Source organism: Sinocyclocheilus rhinocerous, unplaced genomic scaffold (assembly GCF_001515625.1).
Source record: "Sinocyclocheilus rhinocerous isolate Xijiao unplaced genomic scaffold, SAMN03320098_v1.1 scaffold1600, whole genome shotgun sequence".
Classification (NCBI taxonomy): domain Eukaryota; kingdom Metazoa; phylum Chordata; class Actinopteri; order Cypriniformes; family Cyprinidae; genus Sinocyclocheilus; species Sinocyclocheilus rhinocerous.
In genome coordinates this window covers 2428646-2444883 of record NW_015665129.1, presented here as the reverse complement: position 1 = coordinate 2444883, position 16238 = coordinate 2428646, and the positions used below count along the sequence as shown (strand labels likewise).

General features: G+C 36.0%; 3 protein-coding genes across 3 annotated transcripts; 2 read left to right on the top strand and 1 right to left on the bottom strand.

The window, feature by feature from the left end:
- Positions 1-115: 115 nt before the first annotated feature.
- On the top strand, positions 116-1722 carry LOC107731141 (protein mago nashi homolog). The gene is made up of 5 exons (XM_016542129.1): positions 116-347; positions 703-761; positions 863-973; positions 1103-1185; positions 1514-1722. Exons 1-5 carry the CDS (start codon positions 257-259, stop codon positions 1611-1613), a joined length of 444 nt encoding a protein of 147 aa, XP_016397615.1. The 5' UTR covers positions 116-256; the 3' UTR covers positions 1614-1722.
- A 584-nt stretch (positions 1723-2306) lies between these two features.
- On the bottom strand, positions 2307-8922 carry LOC107731280 (carnitine O-palmitoyltransferase 2, mitochondrial-like). Its single transcript, XM_016542331.1, has 5 exons — positions 8436-8922; positions 5272-5352; positions 5072-5178; positions 3675-4979; positions 2307-3178 (listed from the first exon to the last, which is right to left on the bottom strand). The coding sequence occupies exons 1-5, from the start codon at positions 8633-8635 to the stop codon at positions 2850-2852; spliced, it is 2022 nt and encodes a 673-aa protein (XP_016397817.1). The 5' UTR covers positions 8636-8922; the 3' UTR covers positions 2307-2849.
- A 579-nt stretch (positions 8923-9501) lies between these two features.
- On the top strand, positions 9502-15899 carry LOC107731151 (protein-serine O-palmitoleoyltransferase porcupine-like). Its single transcript, XM_016542144.1, has 15 exons — positions 9502-9753; positions 10102-10255; positions 10762-10954; positions 12511-12554; positions 12669-12850; positions 12955-13085; positions 13249-13266; positions 13500-13514; positions 13610-13735; positions 14272-14372; positions 14560-14636; positions 14747-14810; positions 14984-15069; positions 15309-15419; positions 15519-15899. The coding sequence occupies exons 2-15, from the start codon at positions 10120-10122 to the stop codon at positions 15618-15620; spliced, it is 1386 nt and encodes a 461-aa protein (XP_016397630.1). The 5' UTR covers positions 9502-9753; positions 10102-10119; the 3' UTR covers positions 15621-15899.
- Positions 15900-16238: the final 339 nt, after the last annotated feature.

Here is a 16238-nt window from a genome sequence, read left to right as displayed (position 1 = left end):
GATGGACAGAATTACACAATGGTTTAAATTAGAACAAAGATAACATGAATGCATACAACAACGCAAAACAGGTTCAGGGAGGTCATGATGTGCTTTTGGTCAACGCAGCATCATTATTCTGCGACCGGTGTTTGACGTCACACCGCGACCTGCAGTACGCATGAGATTCCATCGTTTCTCAAGCGGTTCATTGAAGGAAGAGTGCTCGTGCGGTCATTTACATATATAGGACCTTACTTAAATATCGTGCACAGATATGTCCTCGAGTGACTTTTATTTGAGGTACTATGTGGGCCATAAAGGTAAATTCGGCCACGAATTTCTGGAATTTGAATTCAGACCAGACGGTAAGTCAGGCGCCAACTTAGCTTGCTAATATGCTAACAGCCTTTCTGTTGATGTCTGTGCTTGCTTTTTTTTTTACTAGGCCGAAACGTTTTTCTTAAGCTATTTGAACTTTAGTTACTGGTTTATTTCTTTCGTAATTGTGAAGTAGAGAGGCTGTTTGTGTAGAAAAACAAATTAAAATGTTAGGTAACATTTGAGTTGCTTAAAAGTGTCACTTTAATATCTTAAGTCGTTTAATTTGATAAATAATATTTCTGCTAAGAAATTGTTTTTCTGATATAATATTTCAGTGACTGTTAAATCTTTTCATAAGAAGCTTTCATATAATTTATGGATCATTTTGTTTTCTTCCAGGCAAACTGAGATATGCAAACAACAGTAACTACAAGAACGACGTCATGATCCGAAAAGAGGTAAAGCCAGCTGCATGATGACGTCACATACATCCAATATTAGGTCATTTATGTTGAGACCTAGGCTTTGTATCTTATGAGAGATTTTCCCCCTCTTTCAGGCTTATGTTCATAAAAGCGTGATGGAAGAGTTGAAGAGAGTCATTGATGACAGTGAGATCACAAAAGAAGACGATGCTTTGTGGCCGCCTCCAGACAGAGTCGGGCGACAGGTTTGTAGGAATATATATTTTTGCTTTTATTTTTAATTGTATTATTATTGTTTTTACCCTTGCTCTGGTCACCACGTGTGGTTTAATACTCCTAATTGCATCCTAATTGCTCTTCTTTGTGCTGTATAGGAACTGGAGATTGTCATCGGTGATGAACACATTTCATTCACAACTTCCAAAATTGGATCTTTAATTGATGTCAACCAGTCCAAGTAAGCATATTTCATAGATGGATCTCCTCTTGTTCTCTGCTTTACTGCATTTTCACTTCAGCATTGCTGTCTCATTCTTGAAACCCGGCATTGCAGTACCACAAGTATTATTGACTCTTGTATGATAAATTGCTTGTGATGCATCTTATTTGTAAATCATTTAAGATAAAAGCATCTGCTAAATGATTTACTGCAATGTAGTTTTTTTTCTTTATTTATTCACTATTGTCATGCAGTTTATTGCTTTCCTTTTTCTACTCTCAAGCAATGCAGCACTGTGTGTTCTCTATATTATAAGAGTGGTAACATTTGTGATTTTGATCATCAGGGACCCAGAAGGACTCAGAGTTTTCTACTACCTGGTCCAGGATCTCAAATGCCTTGTATTCAGTCTCATCGGCCTCCACTTCAAAATCAAGCCCATCTAGCTACCCAGTTGCTTTTATTCTGGATGAAAGTCATATTTTAGTTATTGTTTGAGCTATTTTCAACATTTGTATATTGCTTGGTGGTTTTGCTTTTTTTTTTAAATAAATTTGTTCAACTGTTGATTCACTTCACTCTCCATTTCAGAACCTCTTAAACTGCAAAATATCTTTTCAGCACCTTAATGGTGATATCAATATTTGCACACTCTAAAATAGGTACTTTTAAATAGAAGGTACAATATATGTACACTACTAGTTTAAAGTTTGGGGTTGGTGAAAACTTTGTACTGTTCTTGAACGTCTCTTATGTTCACCAAGGATGATTTGTTTAAAAAATACAGTAAGAATTAATATTATTTAAAAAGATTTTAATATCTTAAAACGTAATTTATATCTTTAATGTAAACTGCTACATTTGTAGTCTTCAGTGTCACATGAAGCATTTCTTACTGTTGGAAACCGTTGTGTTGCTTAATATATTTGTGGAAAACATGATACATTTTATCTGGATTCTTTGATGAATATAAAATTCAAAAGAACAGCATTTACTTTTTTTTGGTAGCAATATACAAATCTTTACGGTTACCTTTGAATTAAAGATTACTAGAATCTCCCCAGACTTTTGAAAAGTAGTGTATGCCAACCTCACAAATGTTCAAATTTCGCTGAAATATTTCAGTCAGATATTTAATATTTTATTTTTTATTAAGCTTGTTACAATATTTACAATCAGAGTATTCATAGTTATCCACGTTTTTACATCTTGTAAGGCAAAGGACAGGTCTTTCAATTATTGTACATAATTAAACTGCAGAATTTTTCAGTGTATGGAAATACATTGTATCCATGTTGCATTGAGACAAAGATAATTGACTGTTGAAAAGTATAGATGGATTAAAGCTGCCTGTTGAACCTGGGGGGCAATACACTGCAAATATTTCAAACACAATACATTTCAGGACATCAGCATTTCACAGATTTACCTATAGCCCCATTACAATTACTAATTTTTGCTTCTGGATCAAATCACTTCAGCATAAGCTCAATACCAAGCAGTCACAGTTGTCTATCCACACAGTGCAAAGCTTATTACTAATACCTTCAGCCTTTAAATATAAACATGTTACACTGATACACTTGAGTCCTTATCTAATAAAAGTAAAACATAAATGTTCTAAATTCAGACTACTCCACCTACCAAGTGCTTCAATGAACTTCAACACATTAAGTGCACTTTCAATTAATGGGTTTTCCATCAAGTACTGTAAAAATGTCTTCCAAGGACTTGTGAACACACTTAAGGAACTCATGAACATTTCTGGCAGGGTAGCTAGACACATTGCAACCGATCCATTCATCATGGACACCATAGCCCACTCCGAAACCATCAGGCACCACCGGAGCAAATCCGCCCAGACTGACCGCGGGGCTGGTAAGAGTACTGGTGGAGAGAATGTTGTGGTTTATGGCGGTATATGCTGGATCCTGGTAGAGACTGTGCAGGGTCATTCCTTTTGAATTAGCCAGGTAGCGTATGGCAAAGAGATGGCGATCAAAGCCTTGACCTAGAAGAAAATGCACAAAAAATATGACAATGAAGTTGAGAGTGAACTAAAGATCTAATTTGATGTCCACCCTCCCTCCAAAATGTAAAAGGATGAAAATTCTGTCATCACCCTCATGTCATTCCAAACCTGTTTGACTTGTTTTTTTTCTGTGAAACACAAACAAAGACATTTTTAAAAAAATGTATTTTTGTCCACACAATGACAATCAGTGGGGTCTAATGCTGTTTTGGACCACACTAACTCATTATATGGACAAAAACAGCAGTTTAAGCATTTTTAAAAAATATCTTCTTTTGTGATCCACAGAACAAAAGAAAGTAAGTAATATCAGTTTGGAACAACCTGACAATAAGTAAATGATGACAGAATTGTCCTTTTTAGGCTAACTGCCCCTTTTTTCTTGCTCAATACTGATTACAAAAGATGTCTTGATAAGATATACATCAGTTTTGCCACCCTAGAATGACAAGACACCTCATGAATATGCACTAACCCATTGCTGCCTCTTTCGTGAGCTGCCCATGGTATTTGGAGCATTCATTCAACAGCCCCTGCAACTGCTCCACAGTGTGCTGTCCAGGCTGCTCAACGAATGCCTTGGCACAATGCTTTGTGTGAATGGTAGCGGGACGGATGGTTTCTGTGCGCCCGTGTTTAAAGGCTGCAGTGCTACACGACTCGTATGTGCCGACCGTCTGGCCGTATTGCCGTAGGAAGCCCATCTGGAAAGCCAGCTGAGCGATGGCATCTGGACTGAGCTTCTTCTTCTTAAGTTGCTCCTTTCCACCTTTCTTGAACTCCATGGCGTCGATGGTGAGCTTTGACACGGCGGCCTGGAAGTTCTCTTTTGCTTTTGTGATTCCAGCTTTTAACTCATCAGTGAGTTTAAACTCTAATTGGCACACCGCAGAGGAAGAGTCCACCGCTGCAGGCTGGGATTCAGGCCCGACCAAAGGCTTCTCCGTGGTGTCCTTGAAGACCTCATTCTGGAAGCGAAGAACGGCCACGCCGTCACCCCAAGAGTGCTCAAAATTGATGGCCGCCTGTCCGTCTTTAGCCAAGATGATACTGAAGGACTTGTCATACCACCGGTTGCAGCCGTCTCCATGAAGCATGTTGTGGGAAATGTGAATATGGTCTCTCATCACCTCCTCATCCAGGCAGAGGCAGAACAAAGCACTGTCTACTAAATGCAGAGCTTCTCCATTTCCAGCGTCCAGTAGTTTCTGTCTTAACCCTGCCCAGGTGTCTCTATTCTCACTGGTTAGAACGCCCAAGGGGAACGAAGGAGCTTTTGTGGGGTCCGATAGGATGTATTTCAAATGAGCTTGAACCTCAGCAGACTTTATCAGGTTGCCGTCCCGATCTAGAGCATCAAACACATACAGGTTGCCTCGCCTTACTACGAGCAGGTGGCGGCCCTTGTCGTCTGTGAGGAGCTCGTCGCGCTTGTACTTGGGTATACGTGTGGAGTTGAAGAGGCGGAAGTATTGGGACATATCCAGAGGATAGGCGTTCACCATGTAGGCTCCAAACCATGAGATAGAGGGGGGCACCCATCGGATCAACTTCTTGAAACTATCGGTGTCACTCTTGGCAGGGTTAAGATGAAACACCTCTGGCTCGAGTAGACCAGCACGAAGCGTCTTCATGAACCGGACGGCTGAGCACACCATGTTGGTGGCTCGCACAAGCTGGTCGTTGTTCTCGGGTTTGGGGTCAGGGTTAAAGGACATGAAGGGGTTAAAGTTGAGCACAACAGACTCCCGAGCAGACAAGTACATGTCAAACCATGGAGCTGCAAGGCAAATGGGAGAAAATCATGAATGATGTTAATTTACAATTAAAACTAATAATATTCAATTGTTCTTTTATTACTACATCTCCTACCTGATATGTAGCTGGTGTGCTTGTTGTTTTTGTCTAAGGCCACAAGTTCTTCATGTAACTGCTTGCCTACACCACTCTGGAAATCATGAGCTACTTTCTCTGTATTACTGATGGATTTCAAGGGAGCAGAAGTAATGTTAAAACATTCAAGGGTAATTAGAAAATGAAATGAATAAATTGATATCGATACTTTGGCTTACCTGTACTGTTCATCATTCAGCAGGGGTCTTTGAGCTGCCAGATACCTCCGTATTGTATCTTCCAGTTTTGGGACTGGTAATCTATAAAGAACATGTAAAATTGATATATTTTGGAAAACATATCCATTAAAATTATAATTTTTATACATTTTATTGTGAGACGTTTTACTTGGTATAATTATTTAATGCTTTTATTTAAATAATGATTTTTAACAATGTTGTTAAACAGTGTATTTACCACATACACTACCATTCAAAAGTTCGGGGCCAGTAAGTTTTTTTAACAGAAATTAATTGTTTTATTTAACAAAGATGCAATAAATTGCTCTAAAGTAACAGTAAGGACATTTATAAGGACACAAAACATTTCTATTTCAAATAAATGCTGTTCTTTTGAACATTCTACTTATTAAATAACCCTGAAAATGTATCACATTTTCATAAAAATATTAAGCAGCACAACTGTTTTCAATATTGATGTTTCCTCAACACCAAAACAGTAAGATATATATATATATAATTAACCCTCTATGGCATAGTGTTGCCCCGAGGCAATAAACTATATTTTTGGACCTCTCACCGCCCCTTTAATTTTTAAAATAAAATAATATACATATATAATATCACCTGACATGTCTGTTCAATGAAATGAGGGTCTAAAGTGGGTGTGGCCTTTTAGGAAGCAAAGCCACATGGGACACAGTGCCAAAAATTGGTAAGATAAACATCACTTTTTAACATGTTTAAATTTAAATAACTTTATTTAAAAAAATATATGCATGTGCATTAATATGTAAGGAAGTATGTTTGATTGTTGAAAGACTTATTTTATTTTTATTTATATACTAAAACTGTGTTTTTTTGTTCGTTGCCTCGGGAGCAATTGTGCAGTTAGACCACTTTTGTTCAGGCAATATCATGCTATAGGGTGGAGATGTGCTCAGATGCATAATCGGGAATATGATGCATTCATGCCCTCCTGGGCAGTTTTTACAAGCTCAGAAAACTCAAAGAATGTGCAGTATTATTATTATTATGCCACAGAGAATGATGGGGAATGTAATTTTGTCCCTCAAGCATATCAGCTCATAAACTGGCTAAATTAGTAGTTTTTTTCTGGCAAAATATATCAATATTCTTCATTAACAGTACACATAATGTGCGCGCACGCACACGCTCACAGAGACAGTGAGATTGTGCTTCCATGTTTTATGGGGGAATTCCATAGACGTAATGAATTTTATTCTGTACAAACTGTAAATTGTATCCCCTACCCCTAAACCTACCCCTCACAGAAAACAAAAAAAAATATCCTTCTGTATGATTTATTTATTTATTCCCTTATGGGGACCAAAAATGGCCCCACAGTATTACTATACTCGTGGGGTCCCCATAATGTAGGGAATACCAATATTCTCTCTCTCTCTCTCTCTCTCTTTCTGTCACACACACACACAAACACACACACACACACACACTAGAGCTGCACGAGTATGACAAAAATCATAATTGTCGATTATTCCCTTGAAATTGTGATTGCGATTATTAATTAAAAAATTAATTAAAAATTCATTTTATAATCGATATATTATCAGGGACCCCCAAGCTCCCAAAAAAATGTGATAATATACATATATAATATCACCTGACATGTCTGTTCAATGAAATGAGGGTCTAAAGTGGGTGTGGCCTTTTAGGAAGCAAAGCCACATGGGACACAGTGCCAAAAATTGGTAAGATAAACATCACTTTTTAACATGTTTAAATTTAAATAACTTTATTAAAAAAAATATATGCATGTGCATTAATATGTAAGGAAGTATGTTTGATTGTTGAAAGACTTATTTTATTTTTATTTATATACTAAAACTGTGTTTTTTTGTTCGTTGCCTCGGGAGCAATTGTGCAGTTAGACCACTTTTGTTCAGGCAATATCATGCTATAGGGTGGAGATGTGCTCAGATGCATAATCGGGAATATGATGCATTCATGCCCTCCTGGGCAGTTTTTACAAGCTCAGAAAACTCAAAGAATGTGCAGTATTATTATTATTATGCCACAGAGAATGATGGGGAATGTAATTTTGTCCCTCAAGCATATCAGCTCATAAACTGGCTAAATTAGTAGTTTTTTTCTGGCAAAATATATCAATATTCTTCATTAACAGTACACATAATGTGCGCGCACGCACACGCTCACAGAGACAGTGAGATTGTGCTTCCATGTTTTATGGGGGAATTCCATAGACGTAATGAATTTTATTCTGTACAAACTGTAAATTGTATCCCCTACCCCTAAACCTACCCCTCACAGAAAACAAAAAAAAATATCCTTCTGTATGATTTATAAGTTTATTCCCTTATGGGGACCAAAAATGGCCCCACAGTATTACTATACTCGTGGGGTCCCCATAATGTAGGGAATACCAATATTCTCTCTCTCTCTCTCTCTCTCTCTTTCTGTCACACACACACACAAACACACACACACGCACACACACACACACACTAGAGCTGCACGAGTATGACAAAAATCATAATTGTCGATTATTCCCTTGAAATTGTGATTGCGATTATTAATTAAAAAATTAATTAAAAATTCATTTTATAATCGATATATTATCAGGGACCCCCAAGCTCCCAAAAAAATGTGATGAAATATTTTTTTTATATATATATATAGAGGGTTAAATTGTAATAATATTTCATAATATTACTGTTTTTACTGTATTTCTTGACATAAGAGACTTTTTTTCAAAAACATTTGAAAACTTTTAGGTGGTAGTATACACAGCACCACAAACCCAAGACAATTAGATTACATTTTTAATCTAAGATTATTACATTTTATTATATTTTAGAATGTTTGAATGTAATTCTACATAGACAATTTACCTCGGAACAATACTGAGGGAACTAAATGTAAAGCAATGGGGTATATTTACGTGTAACACCGTGTCCCCATCCCCCTTGCAACCTAAGCGTAGACTTCGCACTTTCACCTACATTCTTTAATATGACCTAAAACTTTCGTAGACAAAAAATAATAATGTATTTCCAGCTAAAATCAGATTCAACAACAAAGATGCAATATCAAAGCACAGCAAAACGAAATCTATGACGTGATTTATATACCATGTGTGTAATTCTATGTCAATTTCCTACCTTGGTAAACTCTTCTGGTAGTGCATGGTCGGGACGACACCTTTGTGTAAATACTCAATCCCAGCTCCATCCTTACTGCTGTATTTACGCAGAGTGCTCGTTAGAACTGAGAGGGCAGGGTTATTCCTTAACCGTTTAAATTTGCTCAGTGTTGAATTATATTGCGTAGAGAGCAAACCTGCCATCATACAACTTGACATTTAAGGAGTTATGATCTGCGTATTTTTCCCTAAATCTCAACTTCAATTGCAAACCTTCTGTTTAATAGTTCTGCAAGCAGCTAATCCACTGAATGAATGTAGTGTGTCTGACAGATCCTGTCGCTGTCGGTACGGCCAACAATAATTAGCTACCTGTGTTCTCTTACCTTTCTATTTAAAAAAATCACAACAAACGTAAAAAGGGATTTCCTAAGATAATTTTCAATAGCTGCTTAACAAGCAGACGAAATTTCCGATTTTAATGTTTGATTCATTACTTCCGCCTCACCAACCATCACCTTTTTCAAAATAAAAGTCAAATCGATGTAACTATGGTATTTGTATAAAACACATATGTAGGCTGATAAGTTGTGTATCTAATGATTCAACTGCATTTTTCATTATGTGTTAATTAAATTAGAACTCTCACAAAACAACACAAAATAAGAAAGCTGCCCAGAAATAGATTAAATTAAAACTTTATTTAATTATATTAACTTATTCAAAATAAATATTCTTACTCCTTACATTTCGAATATTTATTACATTTCCATATATTTTGAACAGATTTGAACACGCACCCAGGCTATCAAAGCGTGAGACCACAAGCTCCGCCTTTTTGTTCTGATCCTTTCATATGATTGGTTCAGCCACAGATGCGCAGGAAGGTGATTGGTCATCGGAAGTCCCTTTGGGAAGCTGTAATCATGAACGACGGACAGCATCAATGGGAATCAGCCATCAGGCGCATTGCCAGCATCATCTGGACCGATTGTGCTGGAAGCGCGACATAATTTTCCATATTTAGTTTAGAACCTCATCGAATTTATATAGATTTAATCTAAATTTAAATTGAATTAAGTAATATAAGAGAATGTGTACAAAACTTGACATTTTAGGGACCCACAGACGTATTCCTGCTGCGGTTCATCACAGCGATTTGATAGTGGGGGTGAAGCGCTCATCCTCCTCCGCTGTCGCGCTCTGTAACGAATTGTACATTCCATCTATTATAATTCTCATTTAGAAGATAAAACACCTGTCGTCGATATTACAGACCGTTCAGACCGTGCGTGCTGTCTGCATTGCGGTGTGAGGGTATTTAACATCTTGCAGAGGTAAGATTATGTGGACATTGCATGTCTACACAGCACAGCGTTAATGTGCCAACCAGGATGATTTTCTTTTCCTTCCTGATGAAAATAGATTTCTGTTGTGGAATCCTAAAAACAATACATCTATTTCTAAAAGCTGTTACAATCATCACATATATGTGTGATGGGATTCAGTATTAACCCTGAGATTAATTTTACAAACACTATGTTCTGACCTCAATTCAGCCTTGATCTTATCTTTACCTTTGAGGCATGCCCACAGCATCTGTCATTGTTTTGACCAAATGCACTGACATTATTGATTTGAATATTTAAGGTACATCATCTAATTTATGTTATTTTATTTTTCAGTGTCTAACAGTCAAAGCAATGGGAGCTCTAAGCAAACAGCAGTTCTTCCAGGAACTGGGATCCGGTTGCTTGCTTCCGACTGTCCAGCACGGTCTGGAACAAGTATGGCAGCTGTTACTCGTCTGCCTAGTGTGTAGGTTGCTGTGGAGATTGGGTAAGAGGGTTTATACAACACATGACATGTACTGTAATCTTTTCATGCAATTAAAGGAACAGTTCTTCTAAAATAAAAATCATTTACTCTCCCTCATGTCATTCCAAACATGTGCTTTCCTCTGTGCCACTTGTGTAAGGGAATAGTGGCCAGATGTTTAAAGCACCAAAAAGGACAAAAATACTATTAAAGCAGCAAGTCGTTCATGCACAATGTACAATATCTCAAGTCTTTTAAGCCATATGATAGCTTTGTGTGAGGAACATCTTGCTTGACAGCTACGATCACCATTCACTTTCACTGTGTGATAAAACACTTTGGAGATTCTTCTATAAATAACTTACTTTCTGTTGCATGGAAAGAGAAAAAAAAAACATGACCTTGAGAAAACAATTATAGAATTGTCATGTTTGGTGGAACTTCTTCTAATACTGAAGTACAATTAAAATAATAGGTAATCAAATGATGTTATGTTACAAATTTTTAAGCTGTATTTCCTCTCTCAGGTCTGCCCTCTTTCTTGAAACACCTGAGTACGGTGGCAGGTGGTTTTTATACTCTTTACCTGTTCTTCGAGCTGCACATGGTTTGGGTGGTGCTTCTCAGCCTCCTCTGCTACCTCATCCTCTTCCTGTGCCGCCATTCGAGCAGCCGAGGACCCTTCCTGTCCATCACTATCCTCATCTACCTCCTTCTGGGGTATGAAGATACATCCTGTCACGCTCATCTGTTTCTTCATTTTTGCATTTTGCCAACAGTATTGGGAAGTTTACTTTGAAAATGTAATAGGTTACAGATTACAAGTTACCCTATTTAAAATGTAATAAATAGTGTAACTATTTCAGTTGCTTCATTGAAGTAATGTCATTGATTGCATTTGATTACTTTTTGATTACTTTTCTAAATTTCTAACGAAGGTTTTCGACTTATAATAATTTTCAAACATTTAAACCAGGAAGGGATAACCTTACAGTAGTACTCAACACTGATTCATGTCAGACTTTCAAAATTCTTCATTCTTGAATCAAGATTATAATTTTTAATTTTAAAACACAGCCACCACAAAATCAGACTTTCGCACCTCTTTTTACTTTGAGATCGTTCTGAGGTTAAATACAGATTTAAAATCATAACAAGAAATAGTAAATATTAATAAGAGAAGTATTCAGATATAACCCCCTTTGTAATCATTAACATTTTCATAAGTAACTATAATTTACTTACAGATTTTTTTCTCAGTAACTGTAACAGATTACAGTTACATTTATTTTGTAATGAAATTATGTAGTAACTAGTTACTAATCAACACTGGTAGTCAATGTATATATTTGAGTACGGGGGCATACAGTGTCACATGATCCTTCAGACATCATTCAAATATGCTGATTCGGTTTTCAATTTTTTTTTAATTGTTATCAGTGTTGAAAACAGTTGTGCTGCTTAGTAGTTTTGTGGAAATAATCATTTTTTAGTATTCTTTGAAGAATAGAAGGTTTGATAGAACACAATTTAATTTAAATAGAATTATTTTGAGTCATTATAGATGTCTTTACTATAACCTTACAGTAGTACTCAACACTGATTCATGTCAGACTTTCAAAATTCTTCATTCTTGAATCAAGATTATAATTTTTAATTTTAAAACACAGCCACCACAAAATCAGACTTTCGCACCTCTTTTTACTTTGAGATCGTTCTGAGGTTAAATACAGATTTAAAATCATAACAAGAAATAGTAAATATTAATAAGAGAAGTATTCAGATATAACCCCCTTTGTAATCATTAACATTTTCATAAGTAACTATAATTTACTTACAGATTTTTTTCTCAGTAACTGTAACAGATTACAGTTACATTTATTTTGTAATGAAATTATGTAGTAACTAGTTACTAATCAACACTGGTAGTCAATGTATATATTTGAGTACAGGGGGCATACAGTGTCACATGATCCTTCAGACATCATTCAAATATGCTGATTCGGTTTTCAAATTTTTTTTTATTGTTATCAGTGTTGAAAACAGTTGTGCTGTTTAGTAGTTTTGTGGAAATAATCATTTTTTAGTATTCTTTGAAGAATAGAAGGTTTGATAGAACACAATTTAATTTAAATAGAATTATTTTGAGTCATTATAGATGTCTTTACTAACTATACATCTCCTATTAATATTGTATTTTTGTTATGTTTTTTAATAGGATGTAGAACCTGGTGAGTCAGAGATACAGAGTTAAGATTCTGTTCTTTCTGTTTCAGAGAATTGCATATGATGGATACAACAACCTGGCATAAAATGAGAGGTCAGTCTTTGATACTGTTTTATTATCGGACATCAGTGACCATTAGACCAGGACTGTATATATGTTTCTTACTGTGATTATATTTCAAATCAAATACTTTTTGTGGTCATGTAGGTTCCCAGATGGTAGTGGCCATGAAGGCAGTTTCTCTTGCCTTTGATTTGGACAAAGGCATAGTGGAGAAATTTCCCTCTCCAGTGGAGTTTATGGGCTACATTTACTTTGTGGGGACGGTCATCTTTGGGCCTTGGATCAGTTTCAATAGCTACATGGATGCGGTAGAAAGTCGAAAATTTGTGAGTCTCAAATTTGGTTCTAATATAAATAAGAATTAAAGGGGTTTAAGAGCATCACAGGTGCTTACACCAGCACTTTACCGTGTCTATATGATCTTTTTCAGAGTGTCTCCTGGTTTTTGAAGTCAGTCTTCAGCTGTATGAAGAGCCAGCTCTGTCTGGTCATTTCCAACTGTATTGCACCCTATCTCTTTCCCTATTTCATCCCGGCCTTTGGAGACAAGCTGCTCCGCAAGTGAGTATAGGTTTGAGTCAAGTAAAATGATGTAGTTATTCAGTGAGCACTGAGGAGTAAAGTATGGATTGATTCTTCTACTTCTAATATCAAACATGTTGTGTTGCTATCTGTGGCTAAGTTTTTCATTTTTGAGTGATCTGTTTTCATATTTTTTCCTCAGCAAGAAACGAAAGATGAGGTATTGTCCTACTTATATTATTTACATACATTTTAATCATGAGGAATAAAGACAAATTCATACAAGCATAAAACATACATCTGCTAAATTTACTTGCAAAAATAATTGAAACAATAAATTCTGCTGGGTTTGAGATTTCTGTATAACAAATTTTTTATCTGCTTCTTTGTATTTATAAAATATACATTTTGGATTGAGTTTATTAATGCTTTTTATTTCGTATTTCAATGCAGGGGCTCTATTAAAAGGTAGGCAATGTACAGTGTTAAACCTCAATAGTTTCATGTCTCTGTGGTTGTCTCTGATCTGTGGTAACCTTCAGCTTTGTACTTCTCCTCATCAGGTGGCTACAGGCCTATGAGAACACCCTGTCCTTCCATTTCAGTAATTACTTTGTGAGTTACCTTGGTGAGACGACCACCACACTGGCAGGTGCTGGTTTCACAGAGGAGAAGGACAATCTTAAGTGGTATGCATAAATTATACAGATTTAATCACTGTCAGAGTCAGAAATCAAATAGAGGACATACCTGTGGCAAAAATGTCATTGAACATGCCCCGTGATCAATTCCTTTTTTCCCCTAAATCTGGCTTAATAAGCTTAATTTAGAATGTTAAGTATGGTTTTAGTCGGCTCTGAAGACACTGGTGTCACTTACAGTGGCCATAAGTTATCCATACTTACTGTCTGCCTGATTATTTTATATTGATTCAATTAAAGGACCAATTTTGAGAGTGTTTATTTGATTTAAAAACACCTAGAGAATTAATTATAGGGTAAACATTTTAATAAAAGATTCATGAAAATATCAATGAAATGTTTATTCTGTTAATACAAATGTGTATGTAGTTGTTATTTCTGACTTCGCCATGATTGATATGACTAAAAGGATATAATTGCCCTTTACTTTTGCTGGCAAATCCAGAATTAGTCAATTTTTCCTGATCTTCCATCATGTCTATCTCTTAAGTGTTATTTTTTTAAGGCCATTTCTGTTGTTTCAGGGACTTGACAATAGCAAAGCCGCTAAATGTCGAGTTTCCCAGGTCTATGGTTGAAGTGGTGACTTCCTGGAACCTGCCCATGTCCCGCTGGCTCAACACCTGTACGTGTTTGTTTGTGAATTTGTGTACTTTACTTTTGTACTTTTGTATAACTCTGAAATTAATCAAATATGTATTTTACCTCCCAAAAGACTTAAATGACAGCATTTTGTTTAGAGTAGGCTTTTGTGTATTTTCTTTTACCTCCAAATATTTGGGTAAGTCATATTCTCCACCTTATTTTTTTAGATGTGTTCAGGAAGGCTCTCAAATATGGGAGCTTCACAGCTATTATCTTGACATACACTGCAAGCGCTCTGCTACATGTGAGTGCATTTTGGCTTATTGTTCATTTGCCATTATATTGATTATTTCATTTGAATTGACTGCTTTTTCTCTCAGGCTTAAATACAATATTGTATTTCTGTGCTCACAGGGTCTAAGCTTCCACATTGGGGCAGTATTATTTACACTAGGCTTCATAACATATATTGAACACGGTGCGTATCTGTTCAGGTATTATCTGTAAATGTAATAATTCTTTCAAATGTTTTAATCATTTCAAAAGCATTATGTTTAGCAGTTCAGCTGACTAATGCATCTTTTCACAGTATTAATCGTCTTTCAGCTTGGTTGTGTGTTTAATGGACTGTTTCTTTATTCTATGTTTTAGTGCTTAGGAAAAGATTGTCAGTCATTTTAAATGCATGTGTGCTCTCCAAAAGATGCCCATCTGACTGCAAACACAGACATAAAAAGGTGTTGTATGCATCATTATGGCTGTAGAAGAACTTGTGTGAATATCTTAAAAAGAAAAAAGGCAAAAAACACCATAAAAAAATGTAAATGATAAAAAAACATCTTTTGATAAGCCTTTACTAAATTATTAACTTGTTAAATATTTTACTATTTTAAATCTTACTATTTTATATTATCATTTCAAAAGTTAAAAGTTCTTTAAAAATGTAACTTTTTTATATTTCCTTTTTGTCCTCTAGGAATTTTGGGTATATTTAATTAATGGGACTTTTAGCATGTTAGCAGTACTACATTTAACATACCTGGGCTCAATTTTTGGCTCCAGCACAGACCACACGGATTCTGATGAGGTACAACTTACTTTTTCTGAAATCTTATGGCCCCTGCCTTCTGTGTAAGTTATTATTTATATTTGTTACATGACTTAAATGATTTTCTTTTGTCTGCAGGGCGGCATGGCCAGCCATACCATTGAGAAATGGACACAGCTCAGCTGGACAAGCCACTGGTTGACCTTTGGCCTTTGGGTCCTGTATCGCCTTATTCTATAAACACTGAGACCTACATAGACGAGGAGAGATGGGGAGAGGATAGCAATAACTGTGATTGGATATTTTATGTGGGTTTTACTATAGAGGAGTCGTGGCCGTTTATGGCATCACTGTGAACTCTGGATGAACATGACTGCGGCCCAGAGTCCTCAAATCCAGGAAAAACTAACATACAGGTAATATTGATCTACACCATTGGACCACTGGATATTCTGAAGTTTTCTAAACTACCTAAAGTAAAGAAGCATCAAGACTTAAAAAAAAAAAAACACAGCAATCCTCAATAAGTGTGAACATGTACTTGATATTCATAGCCATTGTTAATGAATTGATCAAGATTTTGATGACTAATAGATCTTGTAGTTTTAGTTGGTTTTGTTTGATGGTTTAGCATAATTACTTTTTAGTCAGAAAAGAAGGTAAATATTCTCATTGCTTTTTTTTCAGAAGCTCTAAAGTCAAATTGCACAAATCAAGTTTGATTTGGTGCGTTTCTTCTGTTTTTTCCCCACTCCCGAATGGAATAACGACTAATACTCATGCTTATTCACTAAAGCACATATCATTTGTTCATTACAGTTGTCATGTACGACAAACATGCCATAAAACAGGGGTCAC

Excerpts from the sequence above, each read along its gene's own strand:
- LOC107731141 (XM_016542129.1), top strand. The coding sequence starts at position 257 with ATGTCCTCGAGTGACTTTTATTTGAGGTACTATGTGGGCCATAAAGGT. Across the intron at positions 762-862 it reads ACGTCATGATCCGAAAAGAG|GCTTATGTTCATAAAAGCGT; the intron begins GTAAAGCCAGCT and ends CCCCTCTTTCAG. Across the intron at positions 974-1,102 it reads CAGACAGAGTCGGGCGACAG|GAACTGGAGATTGTCATCGG; the intron begins GTTTGTAGGAAT and ends TGTGCTGTATAG.
- LOC107731151 (XM_016542144.1), top strand. The coding sequence starts at position 10,120 with ATGGGAGCTCTAAGCAAACAGCAGTTCTTCCAGGAACTGGGATCCGGT. Across the intron at positions 12,555-12,668 it reads AACCTGGCATAAAATGAGAG|GTTCCCAGATGGTAGTGGCC; the intron begins GTCAGTCTTTGA and ends GTGGTCATGTAG. Across the intron at positions 15,420-15,518 it reads ACCACACGGATTCTGATGAG|GGCGGCATGGCCAGCCATAC; the intron begins GTACAACTTACT and ends TTTTGTCTGCAG.
- LOC107731280 (XM_016542331.1), bottom strand. The coding sequence starts at position 8,635 with ATGTCAAGTTGTATGATGGCAGGTTTGCTCTCTACGCAATATAATTCA. Across the intron at positions 5,353-8,435 it reads TACCAGAAGAGTTTACCAAG|ATTACCAGTCCCAAAACTGG; the intron begins GTAGGAAATTGA and ends TGTTCTTTATAG. Across the intron at positions 5,179-5,271 it reads CTGAATGATGAACAGTACAG|TAATACAGAGAAAGTAGCTC; the intron begins GTAAGCCAAAGT and ends GAAATCCATCAG.